Here is a 24,787-nt window from a genome sequence, read left to right on the forward strand (position 1 = left end):
AAATTAAAGAACTTCAATGGTTAACAATAGATAATTTATACAAATATCACCTCGTCTCATTGATATATCGAATTATTTCATCGGCAAATCCTATTTATTTAAAGAACAAATTAGTATTTCGTGGAGACGCTCATAATCTGGATCTGAGATATCCTCATAGTCTTATGCTGCCAAGATATAGACTAGCTATTTTCCAGCGATCGTTTACTTACAATGCTGTTTTAGTGTTTAATAAATTAACAAAAAATTTAAGAGGTAAATCTCTTGATTTCATGAAGCGGCATTATAAGAAATTTTTACTACAATCGCAGTAACATTATTATTATTATATAATATATTGTTGTCGTAATTGTTACCATTAGAATTTTTAGATTTTTTTTTTGTTTTTATTTATCATTAATATCATTTATCACATAACATCACAAATTATTTTCTTTATATTATTTTTCTAGTAGCCACATGACTATTTCTACCATTTCAATATTATATTATTATTTATGTCAATTTATAAATCTTTTTTTTTTCATGTTCTACTTATTTCAAACTGACTTTGTAAACTTGAGGTTAAGTGGAGTAGCTTTAGCTAGACTTCGCCTCATGTATCTCTTGTTTGTAAATTTTTACAGACTAAATAAAGGAAATTTATTATTATTATTATTATTATAATGAGTTCTACTTTTAATGTGTAAATCCTATCAGCCTTTTTTATCGTTCGTTCTCTTTGCTACAGCAAAGTTAGGGTCACAAGACATAAACTAGTGACCACGAATAAAGTAGTACTGGTTCACCGTTTCAAATCTTCTGAGGTCTGTTAAGGGTCTGGCGAACCTTAACACTGTGTGGTTTATGTTTTGACCTCCAGCTCCATCAGAGGAAATGTGAAAGCGTTTCACTTTCTCAGATACATATGTTTTAATATAATCCATTATGAAGGAACACACCTCGTTAGGGCTCTTTTTGCCTAACTCTTCGTAATACATGTAGAAGTAGCTTTTACCGGTTTTAAGATCATGTGTGTATGAACACACAAGATCCCAAATCGCCAGCTACGACAAAGAACAGGAGTGGCTGATGCAGTAGAGAGAGTAGCAACACTGAAATGGAACTGGGCAGGTCACGTGGCTCGAATGACAGATAATAGATGGACAAAGCGGATACTGGAATGGATACCAAGAGATGATGCCTACCGAAGCAGAGGTCGTCCACCAACACGTTGGACTAACGATCTAAAACGTTATCATAGGAATTGGATGCAAGAGGCACAAGATCGAAATAGATGGAAAATTATAAGGGAGATAAATCTATGTCCAGCAGTGGATAAGCGAAGATTGAATGATGATGATGTTAAACACACTGACTGTAAGTTGAAGTAGGTAAAATGTATCCTGGTGCTAGAAATAGATTTTGCATATAGTGAATGCATATTCCTCCTACTGATGGATCCACTTTGGTGTAAGGGCCTCTAACTGATTCATTTTAGAAAAAAAATTATCGACGTACATGCACGTTCTTTTCAGCTATTGATGCCCTCTAAGCATTATCATTCAAATATTGGGACTTTATTTTTAGATCTATTTCTTCGCATTTGCTACAGGTGTTAATCTCAGACCCACCGAAGCGCAACTGATAAAAGTCGGTGAAGACAACTCTATAAAATCCATATTTAACTGAGACATCTGGGAATTTTTCCGACAATAACGAATGCATTATTTTTATATTCAGTTTTTCGTTCAAATATTTGACTTCGCGTCTAGTGCAGTATGCTAGTTTGACAGGAAATAACTCAATATGGACGTTTATACTATTGACTATTTCTTCAGGTTTTGCATTAGCTGGTTTTTGTTTTCCTTTTATGTCAACAGGTACTTTTTCTAAAAGCTCTATCAACCGACCTGTACTTGTCACTCTGTACGAAAATGATTAAAATATCTATTTATGGACATATCCGCTTTCTCCTCTCACCGATTCAATTAAGAAAGGTATAACATTTAACATTAGGTCGTCCAGACATAAATGATACTGAAATATCTGGTCGCCCAAATTCGGCAGTTATCCCGAAAATCATGAAGAAAGTTAGCAATAAACGTGAGTTATTGCGTCGCTAGACAAAATGAATGAAACACAGCAACAGAAAGCCGTCTAAGCGGTCAGTGATACAAACATTAGCAGCCATCGTTTTTGCTTAAATTAGCTCAAATTATATATCTAAAAGTCGTTATAAATTATCTAGGTCCAGGACTTATTAAACGAGGAATCATAACTTGCATCATGCTAGGCTAATGTTTCCAAATGACTAAAGAGACAACGATATGAAAGAATATGATATAATGATGCTAATGTTCAAAGCTGGATGTTTGTTATTTTGGACTTTCATTATTATTAACTTCTTTCAAGGGCCAGTACATCGATTTTCGCTAAATATTTTCTTCCCTGAACAAAAAAAGGTTATTTTTCTTGTTCAGTGTCTGAACAGTTTATTATTATACTGTTGGGTTAGTTAGTTTTAACATGGTAGAAACAATCATGTTTCAATTAGTTATCATAAGAATGAACGTATATTCAAAAACCATAAATATGGAATTCTTGAAGACTTCATTGGTAGTGTTTATTTTTTTTTCCAGTTAACGTATCATATAAGTATTCTCTTTATTTACTGAGGTATTAGACATTTTGTTTATTTGTTAGAGCATCTAAAGGAGTTTTCATGTTACTGCAATGAATATTACCTTCAGTGATGGTTCAGAAGCCAGTGTGTGTACAGCAAACGACTGTTATGGAAACGTTCACGAAATGATGTCTTTTCGCACTGAGTTACGCTGATAATATTAAAAAGTGTTAATTTTATCTGCGAGTAAAACGAAGATTTGCCCGCCACTACCCGTATACCGCCAAAATAAATTCTTTTAAATTTTTCGCGATGAAACGAACCATTATGAGCAGCAGAATTAGTGCGGTGTGAAGAAAAAAGATTCAAATGAAACAGAAAGGTAAATTATATAATACTGCCACAAGACTAGGGCATATGTTAAGATGGTTATATCACGTCCACTGCAAAAATGATAATCATTCAATACGACGAATTGCTCAATTGCAATTTCCTGGAATGAGTTGAAAGGAAGATCAAAGAAGACCTGATTGACAAGACATGTCTATGAATTGATATTAAAAATTGATATGAGGCAAAGTACATGAACGTGCTTAGGAATAAAAGCAAATGAGGCTTGGTCAGAAGTTTAGATAACAGATTTGTACGTGAACTACAAAACCGGTTTTCGCAAATTTACTGACTTAAACTGATTTGCCATCTGAAGCCATTTTGTTTTCTTTCCGATCAAATTTCAATCTAAAACTGTTTCTTATGAGTGTTTTCCATCACCGTGTATCGGAGAACACGTAACGCCGTCGGTCCCATGGGCTAGTGCGCATCGAGAATAGTTACTTTACAACAGAGTTAAAGATGCAATTGGCGCCGAAAGGATCTTCCCGGCAAACGATTTTATTATTATTAGTCTTATCCTGCATAACTGATTTTATAAAACATTTGCGACTTTCAATATTTCAATAAAGATTAAATATCAATGTTATCAAACACGTGCCTTGTATTTTGTATGTTCTCGCCACACATTTATTATTTACAGTTTAGATATGGAGGTGTGGCATTGATAAAGCTTAAAACGTCACAGGACAAAGTTTGACGGGTAGGACGTAGAGTAAATTTTCTTTGTTTCTTTTATGTTATGAAATTAATATTGTGTTTTTATTGACCTACCACATTGATTCTGCTACAGTACGCTAATGATTCAAAAATGCAAAACAGGTATTAAATAATTACACTTAGTTAATCAGATACTAAATAAATCACGTGATTAATATATTTGCTATACAAAGTGTCCCAAATTCATAATTTTGTTGCGAGAAAGTTTGAAAAAACACAAACACAAGTCGATTTTTAATTTTAAGTTGTGTTTTATTGCCCACCTACTTTTTTTCTGATATATTTCTGTCAAAGTTATGACGTCATCGACATTTTTTTTTAAATAGGCTACCCTATATATAATTGGAAAAATGCATAGTTCCCTCAGAGACGACTTCAACGGTATAGGGTTTAGCTGTCATTCTCTAATCACTGTATGAAATTTTTAAAGAAATCGAGATAGATACCGAGAAATTTTTCAATTAATGAGACAAAATGAATATTAAATTCTGGACTGTCTTTCATATTTATATTTTTCAACAAACAAACATACAAAATGCAAGTAGCACGTGGCAAAGAGTAGAACAAGCTCTATTTTTAACGACGTGGCGTAGCAAGCTGCGTGACGCCACTGTCACGTCATTTTGGTGTGCGCTGAATAATTCTTTTGCATTGGTTACAGTTTAAGTAACATGCTAGACGCGCGCTACTTGCTACTTGCCACTTGTCATACCAGTTTGGTGGGCGCTCTTCTTAAGGGCTTGCAACCCCAGTGAAGTCCTTACGGTGCCATGAACTTAATTCCGTTTATAACTTAATATCTTTAACTATATTCAAAGGGTTTCTACCCATGTATTTAGTGGCTTCAAACATGTAAATTTAGATAGCACTAATGATGGAATAGTCATTCCGAAAACGTTCTGTGATGTAGTCCAATAAAGTTTTTACATTAACATAGCTTTTATAAAAGATAAACATTTTATTAAATCAAACGTTTAAAATGACCACTATTAACTATCTGACAGTCCAATTAGATGTTAGAATTGATCAGTGACATTCTGAATGATATTAGGAGTGATGTTGAAAATTTCTTCTCTAGTGCGTTGTTTCAGCACGTCAATATTGCCTGGTCTATGTGCATAGACTTTGTTTTTATGTACATTATTTCACAACCACAAGTCTAAGGGGATTAAATAATAATCTAGGGGTAAAGGGGGATTTCGTGGCCGATAAAATTTTGCAACTATTTTTATGTATTTTGATCCGCTGAATCCGAATCTTCAACATGATAATCCGAATGTTTGGGCAGGAATTAGTTATTAACAATTAATTGTTTAAATTCTTATAACTAATAAATATATACCCTTTTTTCATATCATGTTTTGTTTCTTTTAAATAAACAAACCAAACAAACTTTAAAAATTTAAAATCGTCCATTAGAAGCCAATATATTGCAAATTTATTATTAAAAAATATCAAATTATCGATTGTACAGACATTTTTGCTTATAATTAATCTTTTGCTCAACGTAAAAAAATAAGGCATCTCATTTTAAAGCTATGGTTATAAGCTATGGCTATAAGTTATAATGAATTCGGAAAAATTAGGTTTTATCAGCTTTTAACGAAGTTATATAATTTGTTATAGCATGAGATCAAAAAATTTAGTACCATGTTAATGAAGATTATATTACAATGGAAAACGAACATTTTGAGCTTTACTAAATTCATTTTGATTTCGCTAACATACAGTAGTTTGAACTGAAACCAATTTCCAAAATTGGAAAAAAACACTGGAATATGGCATTGATACTTATCACATATTTATAGACTACAAAGCAGCCTACGACTCTGTGAATAAAAGAGAAATGTTCAAAGCAATGAAAGAGCTTGGAATACCTAATCAGTTGCTAAATTTAACAAAAATAACTCTTGAAAAAGTTAAATGTAGCTAGTACTAACGCCTAGTCCTAACATATGGTTCAGAGACCTTCTAACAAAAAATAATGAAAACATGTTAGGATGTTTCGAAAGAAAAATACTAAGGCGAATCTATGGAGCAGTGAATCACAATGGAGTGTGGAGAAGACGATACAACTTTAAACTTTATAGAATATACCATGAACCTGATATCGTAAAACATAACATTAAGATAGGACGTCTGAGGTGGATAGGGCATGTAATGCAGATGGAACAAAATGACCCAGCTAGAAAAAAGCTCCTTGCAAATGATTTTGCATGTTTTTTTTTGTTACATTTGCAAAATGAGCAACATTAAACTCCTGAAGAAATCCATATACATGCTTGGTGCTAATTAATACACTGGTGGTAAAAGTATTTCAACTTCCTTGGGCATTAAATTTTCTCTGTTCAACATCCACCCAAAATCTTTGGGATTCAAAGTACTGAGCAATTTATTTAAGCAATTTGTACGGATATGTACCATAAAAATTGCTCGTAAAATCTGTAATAAAATTGAGTTGAACATAGTAGGTAATACTTCTTTCTATTAAACAATTTTGATCTCTATATTTTGCATTCTTAATTCATTAAATGTTTTGCACCCAGACTAACGATTTAATACTTTTACAAGGTATTCTTCAGCTTTTTGAATATCAATGTCTATTGGAAAATCAATCGAGTATTTTTCAGATTGAAGTGCAGAATATTTTGTTCCTAACTTTATTTTAATCGGAACCTGTTAAATTATGCAGAGCACTTTACAAAAATCTTCTCTGTAAGCTAGAGATCCACAACCAGTGTCAGCACGGTAATACGACTCTCCGAATCAGACATATTGTACTTATCGAATGTCCTTTTTATGTCAAAATACGCCAACAGCTCGGTATCAGTCCGATCTTCAAAGATGTCCTAAACAGCACCGACCAAATCAACAAGGTGATCAAATTTATCGACAAAATTCAACTATTAAACATTAAAAAAATATTACTTTTAAAAAAATATTACTAAAAAAATATTATTTATTATTATTATTAAATATTACTTAAATGTCTTTTTTTTTTTGTTAAATGTTAACTACATATATTATTTGTAATTTATATTTAGTTCATGAAAATGTTGAAAAGGTTGAAGAGAAAGAGAAAAAGGTGAGACCGCTTCCATAGGAAAATTGGTTCTGATTCGGTTTCTTTGCGGATTCTTGTTCAAAAATGTCCCCTTTAAACAAATCTTAAGGGTGACGGGCGAAATTTTTTGGCAGAAATTATTTAAACAATGTTTTTAAACAAATTCCAAAATCACCTTTTTTGCTCCTAAAAACGAGTTTTTTGTGGATTAGTTCAGGAAATTGCCCAAATCTGTGCTCTCTACAATTTTCAAAATAAACAGACGATAAAAGAAGTAACATTAGGAATAATTTGCATTTTATCAACAATTCCACCAACACGTCACTTTATCTAGGCAAAAACCATTCGCGAACCGATTTCTAGTACACCATTCGTGAGTATACAAAATAAGAAATATATAACACAAAAATATATGACATAATAAACAATATAACTTCACTTTAAAATCTAATTATTTTGAAGCAATTTTGCAACTGTACTGACTAAATATTTCCTTATTATAAATTTGAGAAATTTGGAGCAGATCAATTCTCTGAAGACACTAAAAACCATCATCTATTCATAGTCCAATAAATTTTATACTGCCATTGTAATTTGCAGAATTTTTATAATGATATTTCCCACAAATATTATAACGTACCTAATTATACATTTAGTAGTCTTGAGTTCAAAGGTATAACAAATTGCGAAAAAAACCATTGAAATTGACAATGAAAAAATAAAATGCCAGGTCTTCAGCACAGTAAACCTACAGCAACTAATATATGGAATAAACTTTTAACACTTTGCTTTGTGTATAAACAAAATACTCAAAATACTCACCCTCTTTTAGAATCTTATCGTAAATCCTATAAGCATCACAGTCGGTAATTCTCTTCTTAGCGTTACAATCCAACGACTTACTTCTGGCTCTAAACTGATCTTCCTGCTCATTATTTTCGCTCTCACTGTGTCTCCTATATCCCCCTTCCGAACGCCAATGCTGGATCTTCTTGCCGAAATGCTTCATCAACTCTTGAATGGAATGGTGGTGATGAGTCTTGTGAGAGTGTGTCTTGGGTGAGGAACTCAATTCGTGCTTTTCCCCCTTGGGGGGCGATAACAAAGGAGAGTGAGGTATGTCGACATTGGGAGTTTCTGGACAACTTTCGGTACTCAAGCTCGGCGGAGGATTGAACTCGAAATGATAATGTCTGTAATGGCCCAAATGTCCCAACCGACTCGGCAAGACGTGATGTTGCTGACCGAGGTTGTACTGGTGGTTGGTAGTGTAGGGTATCTGGTGGCCGTTAGGCGTACTGAATAAGTTGCTGAAACTCTGCATTACTGGCACTTATTTGAATACACTTTGGTTTAAAATGTCTTTCAGTCTTTTTGTTAATTAAAGAACGTGTGTCGCACTAATATAGCATAGTTTTTTAGTTACATCTTCTGTAATGTTTTGTTTAACACTATGCTATTTATAACTGTTCTGGTGATATACAGGAAGCCTACTTAAACAAATTTCGAGATAGGAATTTACCAAATTATATTATGATTTCTTATAGTTTATTTTAAAATCATTGATTCTGATGATATCCCAAGTTAAATGGAGAATAACCAACATTATCACCTGTGTACCTGAGATGCATATTAGAAATACTGGCGGTATTAAAGAAGTAAAAAAAAACGGTGGTCAAATTAACCACAATATTGAAAAATCCACAAAATATTCATATGCACAAAAGAATTCTGGTTAAATATATGATTCTTCCAAATTTCTTTTATATATCAGAGTGTTCGATCATTAAGGGGTTACATAGGTCTTGTATTTTCAAAAAATCTAATAATTTTTTTTCCATATGAAAGTATAATACTTCAAGAGTATTCATACCAAATTTGAAGTAAATTCGAGCAATATTACCAGAGTTATAGAGATTTGAATACCGCGCGGTCGGTATGTGCGCTCTCAGTTTAAAAACTTCAAACGCGTTTTTCTCGAAAATTTGTTTTTCCGTGCGGTAGGCACGATTTCTCGAGAACGAGTCGATCGATTTTGCTGAAACTTTGCACAGTTCATCATTATAGTATTGTTTCGAAATTGAACGAAGGGATTGAAATAAAAATGAAGTTTGAACTTATTAAATAAGTTTGAATGAATTTTCGTCTCATATTCTTAAGCATTTTCCGATCCCAATCGATGTTAAAAAATTTTTTTTCATATAAAACAAGAACGAGTCGACCGATTGAAAATCCTTTCATTGAACCACGAAACAATACTATAAATACGAACTGTGCAAAGTTTCAGCAAAATCGGTCAACTCGTTCTCGAGAAATCTTGGCAACCACAGGTACCGACCGCGTGGTATTCAAATCTCTATAACTCAGGTAATATTGCTCGAATTTCGTTAAAATTTGGAGTGAATCCTCTTGAAGTACTACACTTCCATATCAAATAAATAGATTCTTTGAAAATACAAGACCTATGTAAACCCTTAATACCATTACAATTAGACAAACATTGTACCTTGGATAATGCGCAATAGGTAGTTTATACAATATCAAGTAGCATTAGAAAATCAGATTGAAGGAAAGAGGAATGTGGAAAGCATGTAAAAGTTATTAACATAAGCAGATTGGATCCACACAACAGGAAACCATTTAGTCAAGCTCAGGACGATAACATCTGCGATATTGGTGGCAAGCTCAATTGAAACCAATATCGCAAAACTTGAAAAGTGGAAGTTTAGATCATCATGAACAAGCTTACTCTTATCCCCGCCGCCAATAATGGCAGTTCTCTTAAGAGATGGTGTAAAAAAGATAACAGACAGATACATCGATAATTTTTTATCGTTTAAATATATTTTAAAAATTTTGAATACTTTTATGAAATAAATAAGACAGGAGTGATCTCTATTGAGTCTTTATATTAGAACGAATCCAATGAGTCACAAAACAAACGACCATCTCTATTGTTTTCATCTTCGCGTCATCTATATTAGCTTCATTTACGAACTTGTTAATAGGGAAACGTACTGAATTTATAAGTCACCTTGACCGTTTTGAAGGTCAGCGTGTACTATTATTTTTCCTGGAAACGTAGTATTCAATTTAGGCTTAAATATTAGCAATAAAAAAAAAACTAAATTAACATGAGAATTCGTAATAATATTATGGAAAGCTTGATGGAATATGTTATGTAGATGTTATCAGAAAAACGCTACTTTTCGTCTATTAGTACATAATATAAAATTGATTTTTGGAAAATAGGGTAATGGGTAATGTCAGTAAATTTGTTTGTTGAATTGAAGAAAAATATAAAAAGATAAAGTAGTTGTATTTTAAACATTAATTTCCGTAGCAGTGGTAAAATAGTTAGAATTTATTGTTTGATTGGTCTAAAGAGATATCAAAATTCTAGACTTTCTGTAACACAAGCTAATATATAGAGTGGGCCAAAAGTCTGAATACGCCTATTCTGCAACATGGAGATTTAAAATTTTATGATTGGAATGTTGCCAGATTTACCATTTTTCCGATATCATTAGTCACTTTGGTTTTTTAAATACAATACAGGTATTGTAGTATTATTGGAATCTTTACTTCAATACGAGTTCAACCATATAAAACACTTGGTATTTCATCTAGTTACGAACGTCGTAAATAAATAAAACTTCTCAGTGCGAAATAGTTTTGAAGTAATTCGGTAAATATAGAATGCTGTGATTTTGACATTAATTCACGACTCTTGATTATGTATATGTTCGAATTTTGTTGAACATAGCTTAAATCAAAAAATTTATTGAGACGATTAGTCGTTTCTAAGTTTCTGTTTTATCTATGTAAGATGTTGCTGACTACATAAATCCGAAAGTATTGTATAGCATTGAACTGGTATTGAAGTGGAGATTTCATTAAAGGTACAATATACAGCGTATTGTATTTAACAAACAAAAATGACTAATGATATCAAAAATATGCTAAATCCGACACTCTGTATAAATTATATATAACACTTATACCTAATCGTTCTAAAATCAGCTATGACATAGACGCTTTGAAAGACATGAGGGAACCGTCACCTCAGATAAAAAAACTCAGTACCTAGCTCTTCTTCCACTCTAGTCATCATCATCTTTGGCTCGACAATACTTTGTGAGTCCCAGCATGCTTCAAGATCATCGCCATTCTGTTCGCTTTCTGGCGACCTGTTGCCATTTTCTGATCTTTAATACCTGTAAGTCGGTGTCAACTCCATCCATCCAACTAAGTCATCATCCACCCTAATGGCAGTATAAACTCTCATATAAATTCGATACTATTGACTGATGTATTGGCAAACATAGAAGTTACACATGTCAACTAAAAAAAAAACGATTGAAAACTGTGGAGAACACGCTGCCAGTTATAGAGGATGCCCTAAAGTTCCAACTACATCTTCTTCTACATTAATATTAGGCAATTTTGCCTGTTTCTATCGTCTGTCATTCTGCTTATGAGACTGTTCCATTCTCTCTTCCTATTCAGTATCCAATCGCCTATTTTTTCCATCTTGCATGCTGTTCTGATTTCGTTACTTCTTCTCCGATCCCCCAGTGTATTTACCTTGATTATTTTTAGTAATCGCATTTCTGTTATCTCTAGCATCGTTTTTGTTTTATATGTATCAGATCTAGTTTCAGCCATGTATGTCATTATTGTTCTTACAGTCGTTTTCGTAAATTCTTGTTTAAGGTTCCTCCCTAATGTGTTTTAGACATCCTGCTACGTTATTGGCTTTAAAAATGCTTTATAAAAAGCCAACTTGTAACAGAAAATCATGCTAAATGCACTTCTTTCAGCAACACAACAAATTCTAGTTACTTATACCAATAAGTCACAGTTAACATGGTAAATAATCGAAGGTATACTTAAGGATAGACTCTTGGAATTCGGAAGGAATAAGAAAAATCAAATGCCAACGTCGTTGTAAGAGATAAAGCTCACCCAGAACGTGATCTTGAAAATCCCAAGTTTTACAGAAAAGTTTCCAGTAAATTTTAAGACAGTTTGTTTCAGAACAAACAAAATTAGCATAGCAATATGAATCAAAAAGGACATCGAACATCCACTAATGCCAACTCCAGTAGATCTGGGAACCTGGAGTCTGCTACGGTGATAGCCAAATGAGGCAACACGCAAACGTAATCAGATTAGCGTATAAACGTCCCAACAAACGGATGCAAACTTAAAACAAAAAGTCTGATCTGATAGATGGTAATGGTACTGCAATTTATGATGGGTAGGATTGAACACGAAAATGTAGCAGCATGGTGAAAATGTAAACAGCAATGAAGACATTTCTGACAGTAGTGAGCATTTAACTAATGCCAACTCCAGGAGGTCTACGAACCTGGAGTCTGCATATAAACATCAGCATAGTGAAAATGTAAACAACAATGGAGAAATTTCTGAAAGTAGTGCGAGTTTTGATGCGAAATTGATGGGAAAATAATAAAGCAGGAAGCAAGGTTTAGATATCTGGGAATAGATGTAACTAGTTACGGAGATGTTGAAGAAGAAGTACGACAACAAACCTTCAAAGCAAGTAAAGCGGCGGGATCTATTAATTACACAATCTGAAAGAACAAACACCTAAGACAAGACACAAAAACAAGAATCTATAAAGCAGCAATTAGACCTATATTAACATACACGGAGACAAGATCTGACACATCTAAAACGAGACGACTACTAGATACAACAGAGATGAAAATACTTCGACGAATATCAGGGAAAAGTCTGTTGAATAGGAAAAGAAGCGAAAACACAAGAAGAGCATCCAATATAGAAGATATAAATGGATGGGTGACAAAACGGAAACAGAAGTGGAACGAACACATTAGTAGAATGACAGAGGATAGAACAGTACGAATAGCACGAGATAAGTCACCAAATGGACGAAGAAGTATTGGCATATCAAGAAAAAGATTGTGCGATAATTTAAACAATTTAAAAGGCTAATATTAAAGAAGAAATAGGCTTGAAAGCCTACATATGACAAGGAAGAAGAAAAAAGAAGTGAGCGTTTAACGATAAGCTATTAGTGAGTTGTATGTAAACCAGACGTAAACAGAATTTTTTTCTGACTTCCAAGATATTCGTTTTATTTTGCTAAGGGTATTGTGGCCATAAATTGGCCACACTGCTGAAAATTTGGGTTGGTCCTCTTGTTTATTGGCTGCACGATGCCCTACGCTTGTTGAATGTTTGTTTTGTTTACGTTACGTGAACGTCTTTTTTTTCTTGTTTGAGTTGTTAAATCATAATTAGTGGCCATTCTCAATTATATTTTGAATTGAAGGAAAAGATGGCAAGGAAAGAAAAAAGGCGATGTAGGAGATCCTTAAGTTATAACCACTAAGGTTAATATAACCACTAAGATTTGACTTAGTGGTTATATTTTAATATATTTTTAAATTTACTGCAGCTTAGAAATACTTACCCTAAACATTTTGGGTATCCTAGAGCTAGAGGCATAAACACCCTCCTCCAAATATGGTTCTAATACCCTTATCAAATAATTTGCAGCTTGTTTATTAAGCCGGAATTGATGCCTAAATTGAGCATCACTTAGTGAAAAAGGATTTTGAGTATCCCGTAACATTCTTCTTATCCTCCGTTGTGAGCGTCGGATATCTATCCTTTCTAATTCCTCCAAAACCAGCAAATGTCCGTAAAACGCAGCCATATTAATAGTTTTTGCCTCAGTTTTCCTTGCAAGAATCAAAACACAACACCGCCTACCTAAACTGAACGTAAGTTCACTTCTCCCAGTCCAGCCAGTCATCTCAGATTAATTTCGACTCGAAATGAAATTTCAACCACTTTCTTGAAGTTGAAATTAATTTCGATAAATCGAAAACTAGTGACGTCGTTTGGTTAGTTCAGCTGAAATCCACAAGGCTCTCGCAAAGCCGCATTTCAACGTCGCCATATTAATTTCGACATGTTTTGAGTCGAAATCTCAATTAGAATCAGGGCCCAGATCTAATATGGGCTATCTAACAATAGAGACATGGCCAGATAAAAACAGAAGTTTTGAGTTTTTTTCTTGACAAGCTAGGTAAAATACTAATACAAAAGAAATGCAGTTTTTTGGCTATATGTATCTCTACGACGGATTCAAGATTTACCAGAGACTAAATAAATCTCAAAAATATGTAATACTAGGATCCGAAACTGGCGAAACATTAAAAGTGCCGTTGACAAACTGAACAAACTATGCTTACATTGGTATAACGTTTGAAACAATCCCTTTCACAAAACTCAAAAGGAACTATCATAAATAGTAACCATGAAAACGACATATATGTCCACAACACGTGGCTTGAAAGGCTGTCGGACTAACAACCTTTATCGGAATCCTTTATGGTCAACTAGTCTAGTGATTATTCAAATTAGTTCGAGAATCGAGCCAATGTGATTGGAAATTGTATTAGTATTTTAAGTCGCACGTGTCCGTGGGAACGTGTGGAAATAGATAACAGGTGTCATATTAATTTGCAAATTTGGCGTAAACGTACAATTGGCAGGAAATATCGAAAGAAATGCTTACTGTGTCGGAAGGTGTAGAAATTTTGAATTGTTTTCATAACTTCCGATTTTATTTCACAGGTGATTGGAGATTATGTAATTTAAGGCTTCATAGCATATATGCTGCTAACAAATCGTCAAGGTATAGTAGTTTTGTCTTTCTTAATAGACTTTTTCCTTGTAATCCTCTCAATCTAGTTATTCTTGTCTTGTTGCTTAAAATGTCTCTATACAGGGTGTTTTAAAAAGTTATGTCATAAATTAAATCACGCATTCCGGGTACAAAAATAAATTGATTGGTTCCAACTTACCTTAGTACAAAAGTGTACACAAAAAAGTTACAGACCTTTGAAGTTACAAAATAAAAATTGTTTTTCTGCATTATCTCCTAAACTACTTGACATTTTGTAATAAAAATGGACGCGTTACTTTCTTGTTCTGAAAGCATTTTTCATAAAAAATAAACAATAAAATCTAGGCGCACAGAAAAATTTTAAGGGGGGTGTGCAGCCCTAAATCCTCCCAAACTTTTGAGTACGTTCAAATCAAATGAATTTTGTGACATCATTAGTTTAACACATTCTTTTTTAAATTTTTTTATCTCCTATCACTTTTTTTAAAAAACAGTATTTAGTGAGTTACGGCCCTTTTCATTAACCTTTAAAAAATTACGTGCAACTAAATAAATGACTTAAATGAATTAACAAATACAAAAAATGTCTATAACCTCTATAAATATGATATTACAATAAATGTTCAAAATGACCCCCATTTTCTTCAATACACATTCGGTATCGTTTTAATAAGGAAAACCGAATGCGCTGAAAAATCATATTTTTCTGACGAAATTGATTTGCAGCTTCAATTATTCTAACCCTCAATTGTTTTTCGTCCTCTATTGTTACAGAATACACTTTCTCTTTCATAAACCCCCAAAAGCAAAAGTCCATGGGGTTAAGTCCTGGACTTCTGGGTGGCCAAAAAATAGGTGCGTCACGACCCCTTCCAATCCACCGACCAGGATCAGTACAGCTCCACCGCATTACAGCATTACTGTAATGCGGTGGAGCGCCATCTTGTAGAAACCACATATTTTGCCTTATTCCAATATTCACTTCTTCCAAATACTCTTGTAAATCGTTTGCCAAGAACTGCAAATAATTATCACCATTTAAATTGTTGGGAAGAAATACTGGGCCTATTAGATTGTTATCCACAATTCCTGCCCAAACATTAACTTTGAAAATCCTTTGGTGATGAGTCGTTTTTTTCGTCGGCCCAAATGTGCTCGTTATGATGGTTTGTTATTCCATTTCTACTGAAAGTAGTCTCGTCTGTAAACAAAATATCTCTAATAAAATTAACATTTCGAGTGTTTTTAACATTAACATTTAACAACCACTCGCAAAATCCAATCCTTTTAGGATAATCTTCAACCAATAACTCTTGAACCGTTGTTAAGTAAAAGTGTTTAAGCAGCTGATCCTTCAAACGCCTCCAAACCCTTACGTGAGCAACATTTAGTTGAGCAGCTATTACCCTTGTACTTGTTCCAGGGACTTCTTCAATGATTTCTAAAATGTCTTCATCAGTTGCATCCATTATTGGACGACCACTATTGCCAGCAACTTACGGTTGGAATGTGCTCGTTTCCCGTAAACGACGATCAATGGTTAGAAATAATCGTCTATCGGGTGTATTTAGATTGGGGTATTTTACTGCATAGCACCTTGCGGCTGCTGCACTATTTCCTTGACATTCACCTACGATATTCTTCTTCTTCTTCAACTTACCCAAAGTTAAATGCATATCTGCCATTTCCTGAAATGTGCAGGCCATTGTAATATCAATATTTTTAATATGAATCTTATTCACACAATAAATCATAGCTTCATATTATTGACTATTATTGATGGAACTGTTTGTAATTATTGTATCCGTAGAAACTAAGTGTAATTTTATGGCCAACTAGGAAAAAAACTAGTTTTTCGAAAAAGTGATGAGACAAAAAAGTTTTAAAAATAATGTATTAAACTAATGATGTCACAAAATTCATTTGATTTGAACGTACTCAAAAGTTTGGGGGGATTTAGAGCTGCACGCCCCCCTTAAAATTTTTCTGTGCGCTTAGATTTTGTTGTTTCTTTTGTATGAAAAATGCTTTCAGAACAAGAAAGTAACGTATCCATTTTTATTACAAAATGTCAAGTAGTTTAGGAGATAATGCAAAAAACAATTTTTATTTTGTAACTTCAAAGGGCTATAACTTTTTTTGTGTACAGTTATTCTTGTCCCCGGAATGCGTGATTTAATTTATGACATACCTTTTTGAAACACCCTGTATAGTAGATATTTGTTTCTGTTTTTAAGTTTCCCCACTCATTTTTGCACGTTCAAGCCTTTGTTATTATTTTTACTAGGAAAATAAACTCGTTTCTCGGTTTTTAATACAAAATCCTCATGAAAAATTTAAAAGTCATCTACAAAAGTACTTTCTGTGTTATTTGTTCAAATTATCGATAAATGCGGTTTGTTATCTTGATTTATCATAATATTATTCGAGAGTAAAAATAATTAATTAGGGTTCAACATTCCATTTGATGTTTTTAACCCAGAAATTAAACAAGATTTCTTTTATCGATTTTTTAAACAACATATATGCCAATGATACTGCAGTGCCTGGCTGTATGTAACAAATATGTAGTTTAAAATGTATAAACAGATTTTTAAATTACATTTTACACAATTTGACCCAAGAATTACAGGCCAGTAAAGAAAAAAAAAAAAACAGCTGAAAAAATTTAAAACATTTTTGTTCAGAATTATTAAATCGATTTTTTTTGCGTTTTTACTCCCCTACCAAGATGTTTTTAGGGGGAAGCCCGGAGTTAAAAGTGATAAACTTTTTTGCATCTTTTTGGGGTCCCAAAATTAATATTCTCGGCAAAATTCAGCTTGTTCGTGTGATTTTTAGAGGTTGAGTGACATTTTCATTTCTGACCACTGAAGAAAAAAGGAATATGAGGGATAACTGATGACAAATCCTTGAAGACGTAAAAAATATCAAAGTTATTATAAATGTTTATAAGCTAAAAAGTCAGTCCTTTTTCAAAAGGTTTTTATAACAATTTTGAAAAAAGGTTAAATTTGGTAATAATAAATATAGCAGTAAACGTGATAACAAGAGACTACGTAGGATCCTAGCAAGAAAAAAAGAGACAGCAAAGTGACTTAGAAAAACAGAAAAATAATATCAATCCGTTTCCAAGATGTCCAAAATATTGAAAGCCAGAGAAATTCTAGTTCCATGAACAGAAAAATATACTCCGCCAAAGAAGTATCGCATCACTTAGAAAATTACAAATATTTCTGACAGCATTTGGTTAATTTAAATTATTTTTTTCTTACCCTTAAGAATATTAAGGCTAGAATAAATATTAAAAAGAAATTTGTAAATACAGCTTACTGTTTAAGAAAAAAAATGTTAATTGCTATTTTGTCTGGTTTTTATATTATCAGTCTTTATTTTACTTTTGTAAAAAGTATACAGTTTGCGTTTAATTTAAAATTTCGTATTAAATAATGAGTATGGAAGGTCGTGAAAATTTAACGAGAGATCAAGTGGTTAGAATAATTTCCCTCATTGAAGACGGAAGGAGTCAGAGATATGTGGCAAATTTAGTGGGTGTAAATCAGTCGACAGTATCACGAGTGGTAGTAAGGTACCGAGAGACTGGTCTTTATAAAAGACGAGCTGTAACAGGTCGGCCAAGAGCAACTACGCATGTGGACAATAGATTTTTAGTCCTTCAGGCTTTGCATCGAAGACATGTGACAAGTCAACTTCAACATGACTTGCAGAGCCAAGACTCGAAATGTACGTGTGTCTTCAGAAACTGTTAGGCACATCTTAAGACAGTCTGAAATTAGGGCCAGAGTAGCTGCCACTGCCCCGAGACTTACAAGGGAACACGGTATAGCACGTCTAACATTTGCAAGAGAGCACGTAAACTGGAATATCGACGACTGGGGTAACATACTCTTTACGGATGAGTCAAGATTTTGTGTATACACTTCGGATTGAAGAATACCAATTTATAGACGAGATGGCGAGCGTTATTTTCAATGCAACCTAAGACCGGCGACAAACTTTGGAGGAGGATATATCTCTTAGGGGTCAAATCGTATTGGTACAGCTAGATGGAGGATTCTTAACTGCTGATAGGTATATTTGAGAAATTTTGGATATGCACGTTGTTCCTTAATGACTTTGTTTTAATGCATGACAATGGACGCCTACACGTCGCAAGAATCGTTACCGAGTACCTTCAAGAGGTAAATTTACAAGTTTTGAATTGGCCAGCGCACAGCCCGGACTTAAATCCAATAGAACATGTTTGGGACCATCTTTACAGAAGGGTGAGATCTGGTAATGTGACGCCAGCTAATCTTCAGGACCTGCAACGGTTGTTAACCGTAGAATGGAATAATATCGATCAAGATTATCTAAGAAGATCAATGCTGTTTGTGCGCTTACTTCTAATTTATGAAATAAATTAAATAAAACCTTTGTTTTTCGTACATTCTGCATTTTCCTTGTAATACTTGTTACGTACTTAAAAAATAAAAAAAACAACAGTAAAAAATCTATGTTTTAAATTATTTTAATACAAAATTTGCAGTTTCATAGGTGATGCGATACTTCTTTGGCGGAGTGTACAAACCTTCATGATCAACCAAGTTTTCAGAAGATGAAAGAAAAAATATTTTAACACATATTGGGGTGTATTCTGTAACATTTCCGTTAAATTTAAGAGGCCTCTAAAATTTAACTTTTAACGGTCCTCTTAAAGTTTTAGGTAACATTGACATTCTGTAAAGAAATATTATAGAGGACCGCTAAAATATATTTTTTTAGAGGAATCCTCTAAAAGGTTTTCAATCAGATACGGCAACGTCGCACGTTGATCGTGTTTAAACTACTAGTAAGGTAGAAATTGACCAAAAACTAAGTGTCGGAGGCCAAAAACTTAAAACAGAAGAAGAAATTGACAGTCTGCTTGACTTATGAAAATATATTTGTATTATTGTATTTCAGTTTATTTGTATTCGCGTTGGATTTATTTTCGTTTGAATAAAATTTCAATATGTCTCGTGCTCCACGAACCACAAAAGCACAAAAAGAGTTTTTAATAAGCTTCCTAGAAGAAAACAAAATTCTAACCAGGATTAAAGTAAATCCTAGTGAATTAGGAAAAGTCCATGTGTTATGGGAAAATATGGTGATGGAATTAAATAAAATGGGGCCGCCCAAAACTATAAAAGCATGGAAAGATGTAAGTATAACTCAGCAATATTAAATGTATGTATATATTAGGTTCATTCTTAAATAAGAAGCAAGTGTGCACCACATGATTCCCGGAATCAAAAATGTAATTTGTTGCCATGTAATGCAATTATGTGCTTCCAATTTAAAATAATTTAAAAAAACAACAATGTAAGATTTTGTACTTAAACTGAAGAATACCTATTTAAAATGCATAAACTAATACTGTAAATATGTTGTAAATGTAAATATTTTGACCCACTTAAGTATATGGTGTATATATATATATATATATATATATATATATATATATATATATATATATATATATATATATATATCAATTTTATAAAATAATAAATTTTCAGACAATATCAGAAATGAAAACTAAAGCTAAGAGACGTGCTAGAGAGGTGAGGTATGGATGCCAGGGAACTGGAGGAGGAGGTGCTACCAAACCATTAACTCCTTTCGAAGAAAGGATATTGGGTCTACTAGTTTCTGAGCTATCAGTAGAAGGAGCCCAATTATCAGAAGCTGGCGTGGAAATGATTGTTACCGAAGTAAGTTCTTTGTCACTAAATTGATATACTATCAGAATGTGTTTTTGACTGACAATATTTTGTGATATATTCAATAAAACATTTTATTTAGATAATAAGGTATTATTACTAAATTGAAATTATATATGAATATATTTCATTTGCTTTTTTTCACTATTTATAGGAAGAATTATTTGAACTGCCAGTGGAAATTGCCTCCACTTCAGGTTATGTACCTCCACAGCCAAGTCATAATATTGAAAATATAGATAGCCCACCTGCAATATCCACAAGGAGAAGACCTAGAAGAGTGAATAGAGGTAGGGCAGGAAGTAGGGTGACAACTGCTATGGAACTGCATGACCGCCAGTTGGCAAACCTTGCCAGGTCAAATTATGCCATTGCGTCGGCATTGAATAGAGTGGCCAGGGCCATTTTATCATTTAGGAGATGAAAATTACAAAAAAAAAATTTATACAAATAAATGTTTTTCTTAAAAATTTTCTCTTTTTTTTTTCTTTAACTCCTTAGACTGTGTATAATAGGCACCAAATAAACAAGTAAATTTATTTTCTATCACTAAACATCCTGGCGGAAAACAAGGTCAGTTATTTATTTTTTGGTAAAACTTATTATTTTCCAATTAAAATATTTATAAATATGGTTTTATGGGGTTAAACCACAATTATTGGTTGTAATTGTGATGAAATCACATTTTTAATGAATTAATATTTGATGTTTCAATTTTCACTCCAGAAATCATTTTCAAAAAAGGTTTTTTTACAAATTATGTAAAATGTGTATAATCCATATTTAGATAATTTGTAAACCTGTTTTGAGAACAATTTCTGGAATTGAAATTAAAACTTCAAATATTAGTAAATGAAAAATGTGATTTTTACCACAACAAACATTTGTGGCTTAATCCAATAAAAACATATTTAACTTGACTATACCAAAAGTAGTTTCAGAACATTGCTAAAATATTTTTATTCATAAAATCATACATTATTAAAATATTGTTGAACAATTGCATCTCGGATTTGTTCTCCTCTTCTGTACCAATTTTGGTCAAATGGTACATTTTCAATTATATTGAGATCATTTTCATCGTCCAGTTCTAAACCTTCTGGAACTTCATCTTTATAAAAATTTGATATATTGTGTAGTGCACCACAACTATAAATAATTTTCCCTGCTTTAATAGGATTATAATTTAACACACGATGCTTTGATAAACATCGAAATCTTGATTTCAGCACTCCATTCAATTTTTCTACTGTATTCCGACTTCTTATAAAATGGTAATTATAATTATTTTCAGGTGTATTTTCTTGGGGATTCTCAAATGGTGTCATTAAAAAAGGTTGCAAAGGGTAACCAGAATCACCGATAAGGAAATAATTAGCACCTCCAATATACAAATTCTGCATTATTGTTTTAATATTTGAAGCTTGCCAAATGGCAGAGTCATGAGTAGATCCAGGAAAACGTGCGTTCATATTTAAAATATTGTACTCACTATCCACAATAATTTGGCAGTTTATACTGTAGTACCCTTTTCTACAATAGTATGGAAGGGCCGGGTAGTTTTCTGGAGGAGATATAATTGCAATATGAGTGCAATCTATAGCCCCCAAACATTGTGGAAAGTTATATTTATTTCTGAAACCATTACAAATAGTATTTCTGGAATGCTCATTAATTGGAAATTTTATCCAGTTTGGTGTTAAATTACTATAAATTATTTCTGTCACTTCATCAATGCAACGACTCATGCTTGGTTGACTTAAAGCAAAATTGTATCCTTGTCCAGAGGATAATTGGTAGCTCCCAGTACCATAAAAGTTTAAAGTAGCTAAAATCTTCAGTTCTTTAGGAATTGCAGATATTCTTTGTCCTTCTTGCATATATGGACTAATCATATCAATGATAATCCTTGCAACATCTTTATTGAATCTAAACAGTTTTTTAAATGTTGAAGTGGGTAGCTGGAAAGGATTGCTCATATCTCGGATTATTCTTTGATTTAATCTGAATTCAGCTCTACAAAAAGAATAAAAAATTTGAATTTTGTTATAGGTGTAACACATGGATTATAAAGTAAACTGAGACTTACCTTTCATTATTATTTATTATTTCATCAACTAAAGCTTCGCCAAATATATCATAAAAAGCCATTTGTCTTTTTTAATTGTTTATCTGCACTATAATATATAAATAACAAACTAATAATTATATAAACCTAACCAAACAAAAATAATCAAATGATATTTAACGGACTGCTAAAAATAAGAGGACAAGTTTTGACATCCTCCAAAATATTCTGTTTTAGCGGGAGTTTTAACGGTTTAGGTTATGATTTTAACGGATGCATAAGTTACAGAATACAAAAATAATTTTAGCGGACGCTAAAATTTTAGAGGCCTCTAAAATTTAACGGAAGTGTTACAGAATACACCCCATTGGACACTTGACAGCTTAGAACGGCAATAGTCTTTTATTGCCGGCAGTATTGAAAATATTCAAGCTAAACATCAAACGTACAGAAAATCATGGAAAGTTGAATAACATATGAAAGTTCTACTTCCATGTGGAGGAGAAAAAAGTGAGTTTACAAACTATTTTTCAAAAATACGTTGGGAATCAACGACAGACCAATAAGAACAGTTTTGGCAAAACAGGAAAACGGATTTCTTAAGCCAGAGAAGAGAGGAAACACTCAAATCATTTCACAGTAATAATTCACTGGTATAAAAGAATCTTTATACAAATGTCTGATTTCAAAGTAGGTATTCAGGTTTGATAGTCTATTTCTTTTCAAGCTATCATACGAAGACTTAGAATTTTGAGTAATTGAAGTGCGAAAAATAAAACTGCAATAATCTTTTGTTTTGAAAAAAGTGTACTCAAGAACAATTAAAGGAAGAAAAAGAGATGACTGTTTGGAATTGATACGTTTAAATCACATCCCGGAAAGTTATATCGATATTTTAATTTCCCTGTTATATTGATCTCTTTACACACTAAACTTGTCTTCTACACACTTAACTTGAATTTTAGTACAGGATTTATACTGGTCTGTTAGCAGAATTATTATTTTTTTTGTAATAATATTTTTAGATGTATTAATCATAAAATAATAAAGCTAAATGAATAGGTAATCATTTTTAATTACTGTATTTAATACTGTCATAAAAAAATTGCCAAAAAAAAACACAAGTCAAAAAAGAGGGTAGTTTTGGGGGTTTTGTACACTATGGAGTCTACACTGTTCCTTTAAATCTAAAGGACAGCAAAAAAAGTAAGTATATGTGTCCCGAGAATCAGTTTTGGTTTAAAATTGCAATCCGTATCTAATTAAAAAATGTTAGCGTTGTTATTTTTACTGTTCTGGACAATTTAATGATTTTGACTTGTGCCATTTTTCTTGCGGGGGTGCCATATGTAGAACACGTATGAACATTTTTGGCCTAGAAACTAACCTGAGGAAAACAACAAAGTGATAGTTTAAAAACAACCAACAAATATAGATAAACTGATCAGCAACACAATGATAAAGAGAGTCACAATATATATACGCCAGGCCAGGTCCACTCAAACCAGCAGTAACACAGTAAAACATTGATGCGGTTCGTCAGCTAATTAAGGATGGTCGCCGTGTAACATACCGGGAGATAAAGGCATCTTTGGGCATTTCAAAGACCTCGATCCAGAAGATCCTACATGAAGAACTGGGTGTTGATTTCCCGTTGATTCCTTTCCTTACAAAAGAGCAAAAAGCGGTTCGCGTCAATTGGTGTCAAAAAATATTGGAAGGGTTCAACAAAGGAAGCCCAAAAACATTATTTATAGTAATGTTAGTATCAATGAATCTTGGATTTACTCCTAAGAACCTGAAAAGAAACAATGTCAATGTCAATTCGCTGTGTGGGTGTTTCACGATGAGGAAAAACCAACAAAGCTGATGCGTTCTCGAAGTGTGTCAAAGAAAATGGTCGCAACTTTGGTGTCAAAATCTGATCATGTGGCAACAATTGCTTTAGAAGATCGAAAAACGGTTACTTGTGACGGGTATATAACCGTTTGTTTACCAGAAGTTATCGCGAAACTGCGACAAAGCAACACACAATGGCGAATCATCCAGACTGCCCAGAAGACAATTGAGTTTTTGGAGCTTAAAAACATCGAATCGTTAAACCATCCACCGCATAGCCCCGACCTAAGCCCCAACGACTTCACGTTCCCAAAGATCAAGAATTCAATGCGTGGGAAGCGATTCCAGTCACCAGAATAAGCCATCGATCCCTTTAAAACAGTGATTTTGCAGGTGTCAACTCCTGGAATAATTGTTTTACCAATTGGTTTGAACGTATGCAAAAGTGTATCGATCTTGGTGGAACATATTTTGAAAAGCAATAAAGTACTTTAAGTCTATATAGTTTTTGTCTTTATGGTTATATGCAAAACTAAAACCCTCGTAGTGGTCTATACTTTGTATTCTGTGCGTTGGCATGTAGCATTTTTAAATTCTTTGGTATATATTGAAATCCCCTCGTATATGTATTAAAACACGGAAGAAT

General features: G+C 33.0%; 2 protein-coding genes across 2 annotated transcripts in view; one reads left to right on the plus strand and one right to left on the minus strand.

Annotated features, from left to right (window-relative positions):
* Positions 1–24,787, minus strand: part of SNF4Agamma (SNF4/AMP-activated protein kinase gamma subunit) — a 319,651-nt gene that overhangs the window by 116,422 nt on the left and 178,442 nt on the right.
* LOC140448206 (uncharacterized) lies at positions 19,434–20,658 on the plus strand. The gene is made up of 3 exons (XM_072541318.1): positions 19,434–19,672; positions 20,031–20,225; positions 20,389–20,658. Exons 1-3 carry the CDS (start codon positions 19,484–19,486, stop codon positions 20,656–20,658), a joined length of 654 nt encoding a protein of 217 aa, XP_072397419.1. The 5' UTR covers positions 19,434–19,483.

Source organism: Diabrotica undecimpunctata, chromosome 8, assembly GCF_040954645.1.
Source record: "Diabrotica undecimpunctata isolate CICGRU chromosome 8, icDiaUnde3, whole genome shotgun sequence".
NCBI lineage: Eukaryota > Metazoa > Arthropoda > Insecta > Coleoptera > Chrysomelidae > Diabrotica > Diabrotica undecimpunctata.